The 21591-nt window shown below is 44.0% G+C and overlaps 1 protein-coding gene across 1 annotated transcript in view; it reads right to left on the reverse strand.

The window, feature by feature from the left end:
* Positions 1–21173, reverse strand: part of LOC308318674 (dynein axonemal heavy chain 11) — a gene marked incomplete at both ends in the record, with an annotated part of 95700 nt that extends 74527 nt beyond the window's left edge. The window contains 28 exons of the mRNA XM_080768298.1: positions 1621–1773; positions 2407–2533; positions 2616–2707; positions 3133–3357; positions 5064–5186; positions 5497–5619; positions 6928–7086; positions 7249–7332; positions 7971–8129; positions 8345–8431; positions 9019–9135; positions 9703–9925; positions 10340–10509; positions 11511–11771; positions 11859–12191; positions 12676–12828; positions 13468–13710; positions 14112–14216; positions 15027–15222; positions 15699–15814; positions 16949–17086; positions 17576–17692; positions 18517–18684; positions 19307–19552; positions 19802–20013; positions 20498–20597; positions 20687–20876; positions 21034–21173. Coding sequence (XP_080624424.1) covers positions 1621–1773; positions 2407–2533; positions 2616–2707; positions 3133–3357; positions 5064–5186; positions 5497–5619; positions 6928–7086; positions 7249–7332; positions 7971–8129; positions 8345–8431; positions 9019–9135; positions 9703–9925; positions 10340–10509; positions 11511–11771; positions 11859–12191; positions 12676–12828; positions 13468–13710; positions 14112–14216; positions 15027–15222; positions 15699–15814; positions 16949–17086; positions 17576–17692; positions 18517–18684; positions 19307–19552; positions 19802–20013; positions 20498–20597; positions 20687–20876; positions 21034–21173 — 4560 coding nt within the window. The remainder of the gene's footprint in view (positions 1–1620; positions 1774–2406; positions 2534–2615; positions 2708–3132; positions 3358–5063; positions 5187–5496; positions 5620–6927; positions 7087–7248; positions 7333–7970; positions 8130–8344; positions 8432–9018; positions 9136–9702; positions 9926–10339; positions 10510–11510; positions 11772–11858; positions 12192–12675; positions 12829–13467; positions 13711–14111; positions 14217–15026; positions 15223–15698; positions 15815–16948; positions 17087–17575; positions 17693–18516; positions 18685–19306; positions 19553–19801; positions 20014–20497; positions 20598–20686; positions 20877–21033) is intronic.
* Positions 21174–21591: the final 418 nt, after the last annotated feature.

Raw genomic sequence — 21591 nt, forward strand, 5'->3', positions numbered from 1 at the left:
CCTTCCCTCATTAGTACCATTATTACACCCGTAGGAGGCCCAGGACGTCTAGAGACGTATTTAGAAAACGCGACGGCTAAAATCCATGTTGTACAGCGTCCGTTGCTAGGCCTTGCTCAGCGCTCCCGGATATGTTTTGCGCGTGTGTGCAGCGATTAATTTCCTTGTTTACGGGCCGACAAAACTTGCTATTATTGAGGGACGCTAGACCCTCCAATGTCCGTGTGGTGTGTGTAAACATACCTTGTCCTAACACAAACATTAAATGCCATTGATAATGAATGACCAGTTTTGAGTTTAAACAACAACATTGCGTAAACACAAAAATTGAAGACGAAGGTGGACTGGGGACGCAAATTCTGATTGGCCGGAATGAGATGATGTATGATGATGTACGATGATAAGAGCGCCCCTCACTTTACACAAGTGTGATTTTCTCTAAATCTACGGCGCAATCCATGGTTTTGATCAGGCGCTAGTAATGGAACATTATGTATTTTGTTCTCAGAGACCGTAAGGCGTAAGTAAGCGCTAGTTACAAAACTTGGAGGGGAGGTTCATAATAATTAATTATTACATTTATTTTCATTCATAATTACATGTGTCGACCTCATGGTGGCACTATAACAGCACACTTTACGTTTCGCCCTATAACTCTTGAACCATCTCCCCATATAGGCCACGCCCGTTTGTGTCAGGATAGATTTTTCGCCATTTTGAACTTTCTTCAAAACACACTTTTTGCTCCTCCACCTACAGATTTTGTCCAAATCTCGCACAAATCGGTACACATGATCTCTGGACCTATCGGTACACATGATCTCTGGACCTATCGGTACACATGATCTCTGGACCTATCCGATTAAAACAGCACAGTCCGAATTCTGATAGTCCGTATCGTTCGGCCGCAATCGGCTTCCGAAGTTACCCAAAATGCCACAAATAGCAAACGAAATGTCCAATCCACCCCATTTGAATTACATGTCGAGGGTGATGGCATCAACACAGAGCCAATAGAAGTTCCATTTCCATCCATAGGGGCACCGCAAATGCGAAAAATATAACCGATTGTTGCAAACCCTCCGAAATACTTACACATGCTCACAGGTGTGCACACCAAAATGGAGGGAATGAGTGTCAGGGGCCTATAGCGATTGGGGCAACCACACTTTCCCCAGAATTGCATCTTTCTAGTTTGTAATCGTGATAGTATGTGCGATATACCAGTGCACAACAATGTACTGTATACCAGTCCCTTTAGATAGAGACGAGGGCAGTGGCGGAAAGTTCTTATAACGGCAGGGGGTTCATGCAGCCACGCCCCCCCCCCCCGCCCCCCCAGCGGTGGAAAAAAACGGTTGGTACCTTATTTACAGTTTGTTAATGAACGCAGTGTTTCAGTTCACAACGAAGAACACATTAAATTGTTTCAGCAGCATTTCAACATGATCAATGATAAACAGTGGGTTCAGTCGCGCCTTTGCCAAAATGCCAGGGGGTTCAGTCGCGCCTCTGAACCCACGGAGTTGACGCCACTGGACGAGGGTATACTTTTCTTCAACACGTTCTACTGTACCAGTGGATTTCGGAGGCTCTGATATTGAATGTTTGAAATCTTACCGGACCATGGCAGGGACACTCGCTCTGGAACGGGACATATTCTCTCTCTTTACTGTACATGCCAATTGCGACATCACCCGTGTCCCCATGGTCGCCCTCGGAGAACTCCACGTCACACATGCTGTCAAACAGTTTGGAGAGGTGGCATGTGATCTGCAAATGACACCACACGGTTCAATTTACACAGGATGTATAATCAGCATAATAATAAAGTTAAAGGTTCTACATGTTAAATAGCTCTATGTTGCCATAGCAATCATTGCTATAGATACTGTGTTCAGCAACAGGGTTAGGGTTAGGGTCTCCCCCTTTCTCCAGCTCTTTACTAAACAGAAAATACTTCTTCTGGTCAGGATGGCAATTTCATCCAATCAGGAGAGATAACTCATACAGGAACAGGACACAGGATAAACAAGTCAAATGGAACTTATGAAACAAAATAAATGAACAGATACATTTGGAACTGGGATAAAAGCTGATGAATTATCTTTGCAGGGTCCTCTCATAAACATTTATTTTCTGCTTAATAAAGAGCTGCAGAGACGAGGGAAACCCTGTTATCGAACAAACTATCTATAGCAATGATAACGGAATATAGTCCTGTAACCTTTTAACAATACACTTTTTGTTTTAACAAAGAAATATCACCTTAACCCATTTTGTGCGGGAACCCCTTTTCAAGTTAGCATCATGCTATGCTTTAGCAAAAAATCGAAGAACGACTGACATAGAAACATAGCTTTTTCAGAAAATTGTCAGGATGTAGAAGACATAAATGGGACATACCGCTCTGGGCCGACTGCCCTTAGACAGGATGTCCAGTAGGTCTGCTGAAGACACAAAGTAGAAGCGAGGGAAGGCCAGTCTCTTTGTCTCCAGATACTCCGCCAGAGCCTTTTCGCACAGCGCCAGTCTTAAAATACACACAATGTTTCCGCAGTCAGCATAAAATGTAACGCTTATATTCATCATCAGGTGAACGTTAACCATCAAACCTTTTCTGTAGATCCTCCAGCTTCTCAAATAGATGCCGTTTGTTGGTGGCCTCAATGACGTTCTTAGTCTTGGCACTGTCCAACATCAGCTCCTATAAGCAAATTTGGAGATTAGGGAATAGTTGTCAGGTTATGCGAGACTACGCGGGACTGGACACAAAGACAGACACACAAACATGATCAGGTACAATATCCCAACCACGTATCACTCAGCTACACACTGAAAAATGCTTAAATCGTTGCTGTCTTAAATCAATGCTATTGAACACCCTTTACGTCTGTAAGTATACAAAAGGTGCTTCTGAAAAAGAAACAGTTACGTCTTTGTCCCTCAACCTGTCCAATGTCCACGCCCTCGCCCTCTCTCATGCAAGTACAGTATCTGACAATATAAATTATAAACTCACAAAACCATCTTTGATGAGGCAGTATTGCTTCGTTTAAAAAAAAATGTTTTTCTTAATTTCCTGAAAAATGTAGCTGGTTTCTGCCCGACAGCAGCGAAATGAGAGCTGACCTGAAAGGCGGCGTCTATGTCCTGGAACCTGCGTGCGTCGGTGGGAAGCTGCAGGCGGATGTCATCACAGCCCATGAAGATGCTGTGCAGGTGGAGCCAGGTCCTCTGGACCTCCATCCACACCATGAGCACCGAGTCAGCCACCGTCAGCCGTCTCTGCAGCCCCGACACCTCCAGCAGGAAGTGGGCCACGTGCTTACTCTGAGAGACGCCCTGCAGCTGCACCTGGAACACAACAATATCCTTTCAGTCAGATAACGCACGGCCACGGATAGATTGAGCATACACTAAAAAAATATTTTTTCTGCCATTTAGCATTTCTGCATTACTCCTATAGATTATGTCCAAAATCAAAGTTGGTACAGCGGAGAACTATAATGGTGGTGGATGATGATGCACAGTAATTGGCTGAGGCAATCAGGATGCCTGCCAAAAAAGATAGTAGTGTGTGTACTGTACACACAACAACCAGGCATTCGATCCAGAAACACTCAAACAACTGGTGGTTTAGACGAGAGAGAGAAAACTCTTCACCAACAGAAGCTATTAGTCTAGTAGCCAGCCCATAGAGCCCCATTGTGAACCCGGACATGTTGAGTACCCCAAGGTTTTATGTTAGAAATGTTTAGTATGGGTCCCCAGCATGTAGAAACTGCAGTTTCTACATGCTGGGGACCCATACTAAACATTTCTAACATAAAACCTTGGTGTACTCAACATGTCTGGGTTCACTTTTTGGCTACTAGGCTATATGACAGATGTTTCACAAATATAGTGAATTCCATATAATTTTCTCATTGACATGCTGTACTATTGGAGACGGGCAGAAACAGTGGGGGAGGTAGGGAGACATTCTTTCTGTTTTCACAAAGGAGCAGACAGTGGAAGAGGCAACACTTTTAATTGCTGGCTGAGACCGTCGGTGTGTGTGCTGTACTCGTACAAAGACCATGGCTGTACAACAATGTCCCGCGTCGCGAAGCAGCCATAAATCAGAGGCCTCAATAGGGACCTCTGCGTGGTCTCAGGAGTGTTGTTAGACAGTCAGACAGGACGGGTCAGGAGTCAGGACAGGACAGCCCCTCACTGCACTCTCATCTCCATTCATACTCAGCAACACTGACGCTGAATTAAGATTTAGATGTCTTTACTCACAGCTATGGATTAGTGTTTCCCAAAGGGGAGCCCAGGCCCCCCTTTGGCACAGAGTGCACCAAAGGCGTGAGGCCTCGTCTGTTTGGAGGCAGTCCAAAACCGGGAAAGCATCTGTGTCATTTTATATTTTAGTCTTATACCGTATATAGAAACATATGTTATTTAGAAAACTCTTTCACTTTGTGCCGCACTGCGAGCTTGTACATTTGCTATTTTTGAAAAATCTTCTCTTCTGGGGGTCGCTGGCACTAAACATTTTCAGATGGTGGGTCTACGGCCAAATATACTATACATTTGGGGGTCCTCCTTGGCAGGAAAACTCAACAGTTTAGGATATGAAGATGAGAGGTTTGTACCTGACAATTGTTGTTAAAAATTCAGTTCTATGTAGATGCCAGTTATAGGCTACTCCATAATGGAATCCAGCAGCCACATAGTGGGTTACAATGAGGGACAATTATATTAATTGCGTGCAATTATAATGATACATGTTTTCACCTCCATGAAGGAGGAATCCATGATCGTGCACCTTTAATCCCATGGATGGATGTATAGCTTTATGCTCTCCCCTAATTTGCACTGCAGTAATCTGATCCTAGGTCAGCTTAATCATCACACAAATTACACATTTCAGTATCACTTTCACACATCACATCATAAGACATGGACCAGAACCCATGTGGGTATTGGGTATTTCTGGTTTGGGTGGACCTTTGAAGACCTCTAATCACAGGAAAAAGAAAGAAAGAAAGAAAGAAAGGCTAAAATAAATGTACCTGGTGATCCTCAAGGGTCTCGATAAGATCCTCATCACATCGAAGAAGAGGCAGAGATGTTTGGAGGTGGTCTTCATAGCAGAACTCCATCGTCGCCCATGTTTGACTGATCTCCATTATAACCTGAAATGAGACCGTATAGTCAAAGCACTGCTGACACAGCAATAACCATCTATACTGTAGTGTAAATTGAAGTTTTATTGAGATCCATGTTCATATAATTGACAGGGTCCTGGTTTGATGTTGGTGCTTTTGTCATTTGCATCCTCTTACACCATGGTACAGCATATTTGAACATCTTACAGGCCTTCATGGCTCTCAGATCATGATGAATACTTTTTCAATTAAGTGCATTATCCTCTCGGGTGCTTCAGAGACACAACTCGATCAAACAGAAGATTCAGACAAGCATTATTTAGCAAACTCTCTGAACCTTCTCTATGGCCATCTCCTTGACAGCCTTATCGACCACGTTGCGAACTTCCTCTTCATACAGATGCAGCCGCAGAGCCAGGAGGTCCTCCAAGGTGGTGCTATCCGTCATGGTGAAGTCCACCTACAGAAGAAGAATGAGCCAAAACCAAGATGGTTCATTTATGAAGATAGACCATCCCAATTGGAGCCACTAGAGGCAAAATGGTACACAAATCCCTACAAAAGGTCTCCTAAGTGGGCGTCGCCGTCTGACGGCAGATCTCGCGAAGTCCTACTTCACTGGTGCTAGATCCCGCAAGAGTGTGTTGCTGGGACAGGGAAGGGTCGATAATAAAGTTTATTTTCTCCGGAATTGTCTCTCCAACAATCTTTGGAAAATTGTGTGGCTTGTGACGATCGGGTCCAATATTTAGTTCAGTGACCATGGGGCTAAATAATCGTTAGTTCAGTGACCATGGGGCTAAAGAATCGTTAGTTCAGTGACCATGGGGCTAAAGAATCGTTAGTTCAGTGACCATGGGGCTAAAGAATCGTTAGTTCAGTGACCATGGGGCTAAAGAATCGTTAGTTCAGTGACCATGGGGCTAAAGAATCGTTAGTTCAGTGACCATGGGGCTAAAGAATCGTTAGTTCAGTGACCATGGGGCTAAAGAATCGTTAGTTCAGTGACCATGGGGCTAAAGAATCGTTCAGAAACTGTGTTCACGTTCACTCTTCCATTAGAAATAATAGGCTCCAAACTGCTTCCATCCTCTTTAAAAGGCGACCAACTACTTCACCATAATATGGTGAAGTAGTTGGTCTACTGGTACTTGGTAGTTGCCTTTGGTAGTTGCCTTTGGTTTATTTCGCATATTATGCGAAATAAACCAAAGATGGCAAAAATCACCACAAGGTGTCAGACTATGTGATATTGTTTTGTTAAAAAAAGTGTTAAATAGCTCTATATTCTGATAGTAGTAATTGCTATAAAGCGTGTGTTCAGTAACAGCCTAGTGGTCTCCCCGTCTCTCTAGGTCGGGATAGCCATTTCATCCAATCAGGAGACTGGATGAAATGGGATAGACAAGCAAAATTGGAAGTCATGAAACAAAATAAAACTATCTCACAACGGGTAAGGGCTAGTACTAGTAATACATAATAGTAATATAATAATAGTAATACAGTCAAGCCCCTATAGCACTGAGGGACCCCCCTGAGTCTATACATTTATAGGATGATTGTTGCAAACACCTTGCTATACGGTAGTTGTTAAAATAGTGCTGCTTTAAACACTACTTCATTCCCCAGCCCCCCAGGGTCTGTGCTGGGTCCCCTCCTTGTTTCCCTCTTACACCAAATCTCTTGTAGATCGGGCTTACTTTTGCCAAATGTTCGCCCATTATGAACGTATGACATGCCCAGAATTGCGGTTCATGTGTTTAATCACCTTAGTGGTTCTAATTAGCTGCACCCAGTGGCGCTGGCGTATCGCCAGGTTCTGCAGCTCGCTCACAGCCCTCAGTGACGTCAGCAGGTTCTTCACATACAGGTCCAAGCCGCAGTACACGTCCCACGTGCGTGCCTCCTTGTTGAGCCTCCTCATGTCCTGCACGCAAACAGAAGGAAGGTAAACACAACGAGCCGTGTCGTCTGTTCCCAACAGCAGCGGTGCATGTGACACAAGACGGCAGGAGAGACCCATTGTTTGGGAACCAGTGCTCTATATATAGGAGAGGTGCGTGGTGGGGTGATGCGGCAGGGAGCTCACCTTGGCAAAGCGCCTCAGCTCCGTGTCCATCTGGCTCACGTTGATGAGCCTCCATGTGGTCATTGTCCAGAGCCCCACACTGCTCTGCACAGATAAAGACACACGAGGTGAGGTGAATGTGTGTGTGAGTGGCTAATGAGGACATTTAGAGGCTGCACGGAATGTGCTGAATGATGGAGCAAACAAGGTAATTGTGGATAGCGGTGCTGAAGGGTGTCCAAACGAACATGTGGCCCATCGATCCAATATAGTTATTATAGTCACAAGCTCTTGTTAACACTTTTCATTGGTTCAATATCCATACAAACTGACATCCCATTTTCCCAAACTGCAAGTGCATCACATCACATCCATTTGAGTGAGGAGTCTGCTAGAAACACAACACCAGATATATAGCTAGATAGCTATAAAACACAACATGAGATCACGACAAGTTGCAAAGCTTGTGTCAAGTTGCAAGCTTGTAGAGTTCCGCACATTTTTGGTATAAAAAAGGACATACAGTAATTGTATTAAAAGAAAAAGCAGGAAAAAGGTTTCTGCCCGAAGCCCGAACGTGATGTACAGTACAGGCAATGGAGAGAATGCAGATTGTTTCAAAAATGAATAAACGGACAAGAAATGTGTGGTCAAAACAACCACAACAACTGTGTTCCCAGGCTCCCATAATAGCGTATGCAAAAAAAAATATATATATATATATATTTGCCATTAGCGCTCACATGCACATATGTGACAAGGTCCCAGAGTTCCTTCAGGATGACGATCTCTCGTCGGCAGAGTTTGATGTCTCTGTAGTCTGGGATGGACACCTCAAACAGGTTGGTGGACTCCTGCAGCGCAGAAACCTCCTCCTCCAGACACTGGATCTGCTTCTCAGCCTGTAGGATACAGAACATCTGGAGGTTACAGACGTAACCAAGGTTATATAACAACAAGCTACCTTGTGCAGTTGATTAATATAACCACAATGTCATATACCACTGTTTCTCAAACACGGGGCTCTAGATGTGGGTCACGGAAAGGTTTTAGAACTGATAGACAACACATTTGTTTAAATGTGAAATCATGGGAGAACACATTGTGTAAAACATACTTTCTCCAGGCTGAGGTACAGATGCACAGCAGTATAAGTGAAGGGGGCTTCACGTCTGAACTTCTCCCTGAATTCACTCTGTTTCACCTGCAGGGTGACAGATATAAACGCACTAGATGAATGCAATATCAGAAATGAGAGAGAAAATTAGTTAAAAGTTAAAAGACATCCCAACAAACATTTACAGGTGCTGAACAGTACACTGGAGAAGGAAGGGAAGTCCGCACACTGGCCCTCATTCGTCAAAAAGTGTACCAGCATATTTCTGAGCCCAGGAATTAGCTTACGCCCACGTCCACCTGAGATTTATCAAGCAGGTGTACCCTGTCAATTTTAGCAGGAGATTTGTCTGCTGTTGATCAAATGTGGCCTTACTCGGGTCGCTCCACCTGTTTTTTGATGCAATTGTTTGTCTTTGTACATAATGTATTGTATTATGTCTTATTTATTAGTTTTATAGCTTTTTGGAGTGAATACATATGTTTAGATGCCCGTGTCAGACGATGCTGCTCCGCATGTCTACGATGGATCTATCTATCAATTCACGATGGCATGATGCTGAAAATGCCGACAATTGTTGTGATCTCGCCGTACGCCCATTTTTTGGTGGGTCTACACTATTTGGATGAATGAGGGCCAGTGTGTCGTAGCTCCCAGTAGAGGAACAGAGTTACCTCAAACGCCATGCACTGTCGTCGTAGAACCATGACTTCTGCGTTTTGCATCGGAGCCACGTTGTGCCTCACTGCCAGCGCCAGTTTCTTAGCTGCACTCCATTTTTCCGGTAGGTCCTAATGAGAATATTAATTATTGTTTTATGTTAAGGACACACTAAGAGCATGGCTGAAAATGCATCAGCAATTATTTCTCATCATCATTTGGTGATGCCTCATTCTATTGGCAGTGAAGATAAGCACAAATAATTATGGTTTCCCGGTTTCCTGTGCTAGTGCTACATTTATACCATTGAGCTAATAGCGCCTGCATGCTTGCTCAGGGGATAAATAAAGATCCTGTGTCTATAGGTGAGTCGTGAACACGATCTAAATGTCTCAACAGAAGAGCAGAGAGACAAAAACATCTCTCCAAAGAGCAGGGGGGAAGAAGAATAATAATAAAGATTGTATAAGTTATATCGTATTTACTATTTAACATACTCTTCCGTACAGACTGGACAAAATTAAATGTTATCAATTAAAGTTACATAGTGCTGCTTTAATCACACAAAACACTCATGGACTGTAAGGACCTTTAGTCTGAAAACACATGCAGTAAAATAAATAAGTATCCTAAATGTGTGTGTGTGTAATGTAAAAATACTGTTGTCAGTACAGAACCCCATGGCTGTTCATCCTTACCTCCAGCTGGGAGTACACATGCTCAGGTATTCTCTCTCCGTATCTCTCCAGCAGGGTCAGAGTGGCGTTGAGGGGCTCAAACATCACGTCTGTGCTCGTCTGGCGGTCTCTGACGGCCAGTAGGTGACCCATGACCTCCACCAGGCCACGGTGGTCCCCTGTAGACACGGGCCGGTGTAACCCTTCCACCGTGGAGCCAACAAACTGCTCCAAACCATCCAGGCTTTGGGGGGAATGAATGGTGAACCATGCATTACCGTGGGAACAGGTCAAGTAAAGTGTGTGTGCTGCCTGCTATTGCTAAAAATCAACAAGATAGCATTCAAAATATCATTTGGAGGAATTAATCGGACCCAGAATTCTGCAATAAATATGTCTTTCTCTGGTGGTAAACGATCGGTGCATTATATAGCACTTTTATCCAAGGCGCTTTACATAAATTGTGCATTACACATTCAGCCATTCACACACATCCACACACCGATGGCGGGGGAAACCATGCATCTCCACCATCCTCTGGAGCAGTTAGGGGTTTAGACTCTTGCTCAACTTCGACACCAACTTTGGGGGAGCCCGGGATCAAACAAGCCGCTCTACCTCCTGAGCCACGAGAAGAAGCATGCGTAACTAGCAGTACCTGTGAGTGACGTAGGTCATGAGATGCTCTTTGAACAGCCAGCTCCACCTCTTGATGATGTTGAGGAGACTGAGCTTGAAGGTCTTGGTGTCCACTCTGAACCAGCCGTCAAACACCCTGCAGTCCTGCAGCCTGGACACCTCCGTGTACATCTCCTCATAGTAGTCTATCTGTAGAACCATCATCACAGTAATCTATCTATAAAACCATAACACTTCATTTTACATCTCCTCATAAGTAGTACTGTAGTAGTGTTGTTCTATCTGTAGAACCATCAACATTTGTTTTACTTAAAGATGGAATGCCGTGATTTTCCCCCCTAAGCAATAGTCTGAACTCTGAACCGCCTAACTGCTTGCAGAGCACTGTAGAATGGCTACTAGTAGTTTTCTAATTTTATTTCTCTTACACAAATCCAGTATTCTCTTTCTCTCTAAATGTTCTTCTCTTATCCTCGTTTCTTTTGTTTTTCTTATCATTTTTATCCCACGGCTTTGTAACCCATTTTTTCACCCAGTGTCAATTATCTAATAATCCTGGGCTCTACACTTCCTCCGCCAACCTGGGGAGAGCAACAAACTGACCTCATGCTTCCTTCTATGCATGAGCGTCCAAGCCGCTTCTTCACCTGACAGGGGGGAGTTTCCCCGGTTGGACGTAGCGTGTGGAAGGAACACATTATTCCAACCAGTTCCTTTCCCGTCCATCAAGCTGGCCAGGGGGAGGCAGTTTAGAGACCAGGATTACTTATCCTATTTTCAATACAGTAGTAAATGGCTGGAAAATATTTTTAATTTTTAATCAATTATCTTACAAAGACCCTGTATTTTCTTATTATATTTAATCCAATTGCCACCAGTTTGAATACATTTTAACCCATTTTTGGTGTAAGCATTATGTTATGCTTTAGCTATTGAAAAATAGCAGATCTACAAGCTCATAGCGGGCCACCGAGTGGCGCGCTACGAGCTTGCCTTGTAGGTCTGCTATTTTTGAAAAATCGAAGAACCACTGACATAGCTTTTTCAGAATCTGATCTCAGGTCAGAATGGGTTAAGCGATTTACGATATGTTGTTATATGCCTAGTGAATGCAGAGGAAAAGTTCACATACAGTATGTGCATACATATACAGCATATACAAGACAAAAACATATTGTTCAAAGTTCCACCTGTTCTTTGAACTGGTCGATTGTAGGAGGGGCCTCTGGGGAGGCCTGCGGTTGGAGGGGGGCCTCCATCTCCTCTGTGGTCAGCAGCACCTGTCCATACAGGAGGAACTGCCGCAGCACCTCCGCCCGGTCCTCCATCCACAGGTGGGTGTAGCAGGAGAAGGTGGTCTGGTACTGCTGCGCTTTGCTCAGGACGCTCTCCACGCGCTCCATCACCTCCTGCCTCAGGTCCACCAGGTCCAGCATGTCCTCCATCTCAGCCTGGAACCATCAGGATTCAAATTAAGAAGGGTTATAATAAACAGCAAGAAAAGCCTGAAAGAAAGAATTAAAAAATAAATAAAATACCTGATAGGACTCCAAGTGCAAGTGAGCAGCCATGCGGTCCACCTTGGTGGACGTCTTGAAGATGTCTCCCACCAGTCCCTCCACCAGCTCGTAGAGGCCGTCCCCTGCGTCCCGCTCCAGCGAGGGGAGGAAGCTCATGGCCGAGCCGTGCAGCAGGAGCTGGGCCTCAAACAGCGGCGCTTGACACAGGCCTGACTCCATGTTCTCCATGAAGAACTCCAGAGAGTTGCTGATGGCTTTGAAGAGACCCTCCACCACCATGTCATCCACGTACTCCAGGTAGGAGCGCCATTCCTCTGAGGCCATGTCGGTGCGGAACAGGGACATGTTGTCCTGAAGGCATACGAACACATGGAGAAATAGTATAGGCATTGTAGGGATAATAAGGGGTTAAACCTCAAACAAATTGCAACAGAAACTCTTTCCAACTTTGTTTTGTTTCATAAATATGTTAATAACAACATATCAAAAGTCCTAAGAAATCCCAGTGGTGGAACATATTGAAAAATCACACTGTGTGTGGCTGATGTATCATCATACATCAGCCAATCAAATCATTACAAACCGTTCTACAAACACACACACAAAGCTGTGCATAGCAGGGACTAGTGCTACTCAAAAATACTAAAATTGTGACGTACAGTATCAAACAAGGGGTTTTCATGATTCTGAATCCAAAGCAAGTATTTGTTTTGCCTGAAAAACTGCTGTTTTGCTAAAAACGGCCATAGCCACTTGCCCAAATGTGCTAACCATCCCATTTGTGATGACGTCACATTTGTGACGATGAACAAATCAGCATCCAGAGTCCATATACCTGTAGCAGCGTGTGGATGTGGTGTCCATCCTTCTGTATGGAGCTGTACCACCTGCTGACGCGCTCAGCCCTGTCGTCCAGCATGAGGAGGGCACCCTTCTTGTTGTCCTTCCTGCAGAAGACGCTCTGCTTGCTCCAGGCCTTCATCAGAGCCTGCAGCAGTGTTGATTTGGACAGCAAATTGCAATTAGGTTTCAGTCACAGTTATTTTGCATAGTGTTGATTTTGACAGCAAATTTACAACACGCTTGTACAACACCCGAGCACAAAACAAATATATATTACTTAATCATCATTTGTATTTGTTTTAAAAAAAAAGACAGTCGGCGAACATTTTTTGTCATAGTTTTAGTCGACAAAGGGCCGATTCATACTCCTATTTAGTGCCGGGGGAAAAAAACGTTCTGGGAAAGGTCCCAGACCTGAATTTTGTTAGGCTCTATAAAAGTCAATTCATTCTCCCTCATTGCTAGCGCTGAAGTCGCTTGTAAATAAATACAGTAGCTTCCCACTCTGCGGAGCTCACCTCCCGCACCAAGCATTTGGAAGTTGGCTTGTTTCTCTTCCAATCGTGTTTCGACAAATTGCACTCGAAGCTGGGCTGAATGAATGAGGAAATACCGCTGTAGTGTCGACATGATTTCGGCTCATCAAAAATGTTCCCTGGCACCGAGGCGCCAACTTTAGGACGGTTTCCGACCCCCCCCAAACCTCGAATGACGTCACATTGTAGTCACCAAACTGTATCGGCTGTAAATGGGGAGTATGAATGGGATTAAAATCAACACTGGCCTGCATTGCGTGGCAGTTGTCCTTGGTTCTCTGGAGGAGTCGCTCCACACTGTGGACCAGCTGCTTGGTGGTGCTGATGAAGCTCCAGCAGTCTGGGTGCTGCCACGTCAGGCTGCCCTCTGCCCTGCTCAGCTGTTGGTCAATGGCCTCCAGCTCTGCTCTGACGAGAGGAAGCTCCACTTCCAGCATGGTCTGTTTCACCTTGTTGTACCACTGGACCAGCAGCTGGAGACTGCTCACATACTGGACGAACAGCAAAGAAATACATACAGTATGGAGTCTGGACACATGCTGGATTATGGCGAATATGAATGGTCTCACTGGTCTCCTCTTGTTTTCTTTTTCTTCATTTTGTGTGTTAGCAACATTCATGAACATGAAACAACCTCTACTGTATCACTGCCTTCCGTCAACACTCTAAATCAGCGGTTCTCAAACGTTTACATTTCATGGAACTCCCTCAACTCTGACAGTGTACAAATGAAACCAGAGTTACAGACTTGTAACTTAGGGCCACTTAAGAACCACTGATATAAATGACACCTGCCCCACTGGGCAGCCCAGAAGGCCAAACCTAGCACATCAGCCTGTGGGCATGTGCCTGAGAGTGCTACTTTCTGAAAGAAGAAAATGGCTGCGCCTACCTTCATGAACATATCTCGGTTCTGGAACACCTCCATGGCGGCAGCCGGGATGTTGACCTTGTCGAGAGCCTGGATGTATTCGACGTCTCTCAATACCCCGATCAGCTGAGATGGGAACGCAAACATAAAAACACACACAATTTTATTTACCTATTATTATTATTACCCTTAATTTTACCCCCCATTGAAGTTGTTTATCAATCATAACCATATGATCCTTTTCTTTGTATCTTGTCTACCTATTGGTTTTATACCTGTGTATATACTGTATGTTGTGTGTATTGTTTTGTACTCAACCTCCTTGTTTTATACCTGTGTTTATATGTCGTTTGTATATGTTGTTTGTATGTCTGGCCTCGTGGGGAAAGATGGTGGGTGGGTGGGGGTGACTGGGAAAGGAGTTGTGGGAGAAAATGTAAAAAAAAAAAAAAAGAGTCATATTCTCTGTCTGTGTCATATGTGGCAATGTCATACTCTTTGAATAAAATTTACTTAAAAAAAAAAAAAAAAAAACACACACACAACTTTTTCTCAAAAAACGTTTTCTCCTCCTTTTTTTTTTATTTTTCTCCACAATTTGGTATTCATACCAATTGATTTCTCCCCACACACATTTGTGTATGTACTGACTAGCCCCCACCGGGAGGACGTAGAGCCTTCCTGCTACTCCTACGTCCCTGTGGACACGTGCGGCGGCCCCAGCCCATAGGAGTACGTGCAGTGCTGTTATCACCCATTCTGTTTTGGCTTCCCTCCCCCAAACATGGGCCAATTATGTTTGTGTAGACGGTCGACAAAGCCGGATGCATCACGGTAGATTCAAACCCACAACCTGAGTGGTGATGGGGGATGCACTTCACCACTGTGGCACACAAGTGTGGTATAATAGAGACCGTTATGCCTACAGTGCATTACCTCTGGGTTGAAGTTGACGGAGATGAGGCCAGATGAGGTGTTTCTGGAAAGGAGAGGCTGGTCCAGGTTGAAGTGACACACCCGGTCCAGACCCTGACACCAGTCAGTGCAGGCGTGCTCCTCAAACTGGTCCAAGCGGGTCAATGTGTCCATGTACATGTGGTGCTCCTGCACCATGTCCACACCTTCCACGGACCTGCAAATGAAAGAAACACAAAGAAATCTATCAATGTCTCACACCTGACAGATCATCTAGAAGAGTAATTGTTTGACAAGTTGGATTCTATATGTGTGTATTATTTATTGAATTATTGTGAATAAAACTAAATGGGATTAAGAACTCCTAACATAGGCCAGCTGGTTCTCAATGTGAGTTCCAGGGACCCCCATGGGTCCTTGGGTAGGTTCCGGGCGATCCTCAGCTAAATAGTTGTGGTTATGAACAAAGTGATCCTTACGGGCCTATAACTCTGAGTTGTACACTCAGAGTTCAATGAACACGGAGGTAGGTACATTGTGGTCCCAGGGAGGGTTGTGGGGGGGTGGTATGTGTAGTGAAAAAAAGATTAATAAAAATAAAGTGTTTAAAACCTAGTGTCCTTGGAATAAAATACGTACTGCATTGGATACTACATTTTTATGTATTGTCAAGAGCGAAGAATTTTCACCAACATGTCAAAGAGAAATCTGACGTTTTCCCACGGAGTCTGAATTCGTTCTCTAAGCACTTTCGCCCACTTCAGGGCTCCTGATGTGCGCGGCATGTTCCTAGTCAACCCCATGTCCGTCTGTCAACAAGAAGGAAAAACTGAATTCATTAACTTTATAATAATGCTTCCTAGTCCACATATTTCCACCCACCATCCGTCCAGGCTGTGAGATTGCGACCGCAACCACAGATTCTGTAGCAAAGAAAAATGTATGAGCACACTCTGGTTGCTCACTTGGTAGAGTGCATTCCAATAATGCTCAGCCAGGTTAAATGCAATGGCATGTCCTTCCCCATCTCTCTCTCCTGCTAATTCCTGTCTCTCTCCACTGTGGCTATCAAAGAGTTTGGAAATTGCCCACAAAATGACAACTAAACTAGATAAAGCGCCCCTCGGGGCACAGGTCTCCACCAGGGCAGGTCAGGTTGTGACCTCCTGGTGGCGCTATAATAGGCCAATGTGAAAAGGGTGCCATTTCTTCTTATTGGATGGCAATTGGATGATTTGAGGCATTTTGTTCCAAAAATGTGTATTTTCTGTATATTCCTCTAGCCTGGTTAATAAACCAGACCGAATCAGCCGTTGGCAAAAGTGCGATATTAGTCTGGTTTATTAACCATGCTAATATTCCTCAGCCTGGTAGGAAATTATGTGAAAGATTTCATGTAAATTGCACGCTGCGTTCATGGGTTCATGCGTTCTGGAAAGTTTGGGGCAGAGGTTCATCGTTGGCATCCAGGGAGTGTGTGTGCAAAATTTGGCATCGACCAGGTTAACGGTGCCGGAGATTAGCTGGTAACAGACAGACGGACGGACACAGACACACACACACACAGACGCAAAACATACTCTCTCCCCATGCCTTCGGCCTGGTGGAGACAAAAACTAAAAAGCTAATAAATAGCATAAATTTCAGAAACATGAAAAATCTAATTTCTCACTCCCGGCACATGTCAATGGTAAATGCCCATGTGGAAGTTCAGATGGATTTAGTCAACCTACTCAATGAGGACGGAAGGACATACAGTAGCTTTGTTCACTTTATATTACCATAATGATCTGTTCTGTTGTGGCGTTCCCGTCAATGGAAAAGGAAGTAAAGATATGGGTTCGACTTGATACTGTACGTCACAGTGAGTAGTCACTTACATGCCAGTAAATGTAATTCCACATAACGGTTATGCATCCCGTGTGTCAATTGTAATAGTGTACCTGGTGAAGCTGAGACTTATAAAGAAGTTGACATCTCTCCAGCTCTTCTCTGAAGTACTGCTGCAGGACCAGGTAGTTGGGACTGAAGATCTGCTTGATTTGTCTTCTCTCCAGGAAGGGTCCAGAGATAACCAACAGCTAGAGAACAGAATACATCAACATCAGTACAGCTTCATTCTCACATAGCTGGCCTTTTTGAAGCCTGATTTATACTTGGTTGTGTGCCGGTGTCATGCACCTCACTGTCTCACCTGTCTCACCTTCAGGCGAGGCTATTATATGCAGAAGGGTTCTATGTTACTGTGCTATTGAAGCACATTATGTATGTATATATCTGCTGTTCTTTCACTTCATGTGTTACTATATACAATATGCTGCTACTATACTATCAGGAATATGTGAAATATCTTACCTGCTTGCATTTATTTTATTCTAGTCATATCAGGGATAATTGAATGTCTGATAATTGACCCGTTTACCTTGTTCCTCTATTCTTCTTCCCTTTCTTGAAAACTTTGTACAAACTTTTTTGAGCTTGTTGATCTGCTTTTTTCTTTTGGTGCGTGACACCCACCTAACTATGTACAGTACTACTCATGTGTGTGTGGGTTTGTAACTCTCACTCACCTTGAAGGCTGATTCCAAGCTGCAGCAATCCTTAAACGCAGAGCAAAGAACAGAGGCGAGGCGGCGCTCAAAGTCCTCAAGCTTCACTTTGAAATCTGTATAGTCTTTTTCAAAATCCTTTCAACAAAAACATCAATAATTCATCAATAGTGGAAAAACAGTTCATATCATTAACAAAATAACAAAAAAACGACACCCTGACACATTTTTTCATATGCTTGTGTTATGTTTTCTGAAATAATTCTGTTATTAATTAGTATTTATTTATTTAGCTATAATGAGTCCGACGTGCCCAAAATAGGGACGCCAGGTTTAACACAATATGAATGCAAATGCATGTTAATCCACATCAATCCCTCCCTGGCAATCATTTCCCTTCAAGACATTATTTGTCATGATAAGAGTGGTGCACATTATCGGTTGATGCGTTGCAGGACTGGTTTGTTAGTGTAAGCAGTGTTGTTACTATGCTGAGCAGCTTTTATGAGCAGTAGCACCCGTCCTGACATGGCCTGGTCAGCATCACACCGTTCATCATGTCACAGAAGCCTTCTTATCTGTGTGTGTCCATCACAGTGAATTACAGCTGTTCACTACACTGACCAAAAGACTGTCTTAACAAACACACAGCTACGAGAGCGTTGTTTTTCTTTCCTTCAGAGGACAGCCAATGTAAACACCCTATGAATATAATTAAATTTCATAATTTTACAGCATTTTTTTTTCAAATAGCAAAAACTTGTATATCGTCTCTGTCGGGTGGAAACCTGTTCAGGATTCAAATTAAAAAATAGCAAAAGTAGCTGATCTACAAGCTGAAAAAGAAGCTTTACTAAATATGTTTGCCAAACATTGCCAATTGTGGATCTGGTACTTTTCATGCTTTTGTGTGACACTGTATTTATGCGGGGGGGTAAAAAAACACGTCATAGAAATATTACCTGAATATGGTCATGCAGTGGGTTGTATTCTCTCTCCTTAAACACTTGGCAGAGGTGTGTGAACTCAGTGGACATGTGAGCAGCCTGCTCACTGAACACTCTGCCTTTGAGTCCTCCAAACTCTAGCTTCTCCAACCTCTGGAAGTCCAGCATGGTCTCAAACAAGTCCTGGAAACAGAATATACAATGCACACAAAATATAATAGGTGCAACAGTTAATCCAACTACAGTAATCGATGAAATCGTAAAAAATATATAATACATTTTGCTTTCAAAACAACAAATTGTGAAAATTGCCGAGCTACAAGCTCACAACACATCGCATTGTGAGCTTGTAGATATATGTCTATTTTCTATATTTGTGTGCAACACCATTGTGAGTAAAGAATAAAATACTAATCAAACTAATCAATTTAGTCGATTATAAAATAAATCAAATAGTTGAGATTAATGGGCACCAGGCACTATAACAAGTCAAGTAGATGGAGTTCACAACACAACTATAACACATCGTTGTCGTCGGGCATAAACCTCTTATATCCATATTGTGTTTTCTGTTTTTTTGTAAATGAATGCCCTACTTCATTTTGAGCTTGTAGATCAGCTACTCATGGAATTTGAATCCTCAAAAGTAACAGTTCTGGACATAACGTATGAGGTTTCCACCCGACAGAGACACAATAGTCAACGATAATACACTTATAAAGTTGTAGTTATTATTTTTTACTTTGACCTTTTACAGATAAAATTCTCAAACTAAAAACACATCCTTCTGAAGGGATGACCTCACTTGTATGTGTAGAACACGACTGAGGAAGCAGTCGAAACGTGTGAAAACCAAGGAGGACTGGAAGTCCCAGCAGGGAGCCTGGGGGCGGTGGTTGACCTCCTGGCTGGCCGTGGCCGGGGTCTTCTTTCTGTACATCTGGAACGTGTCCCTGAACCGTCTGAAGACTCTCGCCACGTTCCTCACCCTCTCCAGACCTTCCTCTACCTCGTCCCTGAGTAACTTCTCTGCACACAGGTAGTCTGAAGCCTGGAGAGACAGAGAAACATGTACAGTACAGTATGTAACACTGACATGGGAGATGGATTGTTGAGGTAGAGTACCACACCTATCATCAGCTCCAAGTACTTACCGCACACATGACACATGACCTGGGAACCGTTTGTTCCCAAGCCTACTTACTTACATTATAAATTACTTTTATTTTATGTTGACTTCCCTTGACCCCATGGGGAGGGGCCCCCATGTAGCAGATCTGCCCAACAACACAGAACCAACCTGTTGGATGAGAACGTTGCACAGTTCCTGCAGCAGCACCACAATGCGTGCAGGCGTCCTGTACGCCGGGCAGCGCGTCCATATCAGGGACACCATGTGGAACAGAGCCGGGACGAAGGCCTCCATACGTGGAAACTCTTCCTTTTCCAGCTGCGACAGATGCGCACGCAGCGGCCGCAGATGGAGCTCAATGTCCCGCGATTCTTGTAGCGCTGAGGGTGAATATGAGGCATGTTGTCATGGCCACATTAGTCTCTCGAGACGGACTGAAAATGTGCAGAATGTCTTTCCTTATGGAGGAAAGATGTTTGCTCATAACTTCCGTTCCACTATTAGTGGTCACATAAATAAATCCTACTGTAAATTAGTCAAAGCATTTCTAGCGTGAACAAATATGACCAACAGATGACAGCTTCCATCCGCATCTTTCAGTAGATGTACAGAATCTAAGTAGCATTCCAAGATTGTGGAATAGTTTTCTTGCATGAGAAACCTCCTCTCTTTGAATTCCATACAAATTCACCTAGCAATTATAAACAAAATGTGTTTATAATTGCAAGATGAATTTTTATGGACAATAGGCCATAGTAATGTTCTCTTGATAATGCTGTTGTGCAAATTGTACATTTAAGTAACAAATCAAATCCTGTACAAATCCTGTGACCTTGTTTGAATCAGACAACAACATAGGCTTACCATCAAACACGTTTCCAATCAGAGTGGTGATAGCTGGGTGATAGCTGCTCTCAACCACCTCCAAGATCTTCACCATCTTCTGAACTATGGGACTCTGAAGCTGAGAAAGTATAGGTAGTAAACCATTAACATTCAGAAGGACAATGGATCATTGTCTTACTGACCATCAAGGAATAAAGTGAGCGTTGCCTGTTGGTAGATGTTCTCTATGTTGCTCTTCCTGGACGACCAGAAGTCCAGCTCTGTGTAGGGTCCTGGATTACTGCCGGTTCGAAGTAGCTCTGATGAATCCTCCTTCAGAACCTTATAGATCAGGTGGGTCCAGGTGATCCCCAGGGACTCGATGGTGTGGATCAGTGTCCTGTCGTAGCCGTCACACCTGATAGAAAAACACAACAAAGTTTTGAAGGAAGAAGGGAAGAGGCCCAATTTATTTCCAAATATGGCTGCTGTGCAAGCCTATTGGCTAATATGGCAGCATGCAATTTCTACTTCCCAACACAAACACCTTGAACACTGTGAGTGTTGTTCCTTACAGTTGCATGGTGCGGTAATAACCGTCAATGTCACATGTTCCCGGAGGCACAGGGAGGACAGTTCGTCCCAGACACTGTCCTCTGACCACAGACGTCTTGTTCCTCATCTTCTCAGCATGGCGGCTGATGTCCTCACACATCAGGTTGGGCCACGTGACGTGGTTGGTCTTGGTTGACAGCAGCGGCACACACACCTTGACCCATTGAAACCAGGAAGTGTCATTTTAGATTTTAGCTTTGCAACATTTCAGAAAACTATTAGGGTGGTTTAGAATAGTGGTTCTCAAAAACAGCAGATATACAAGCTCACAGCACACATTTCTGTGTTGTCACTGCGTGTTGTATCCTACCGACTCACCTGCCAGTGAGGACTCCCAACCGGGAGGACATGGAGCCTCCGTCCTACTCCTCCCGCTCAACACTCCCTGCTGACAGGCGCGGCCCCCAGCCTTTAAGAGTATGTGAAATTACCAATATCACCCTCCCCACCTAGCTTCCCCGAACACGGCCCAATTATGTTCGCATAGACGCCCTACAAAGTCGGTTGCACCACGGTGA

This window comes from Protomyctophum bolini, assembly GCF_963924005.1.
Source record: "Protomyctophum bolini genome assembly, chromosome: 7".
Classification (NCBI taxonomy): domain Eukaryota; kingdom Metazoa; phylum Chordata; class Actinopteri; order Myctophiformes; family Myctophidae; genus Protomyctophum; species Protomyctophum bolini.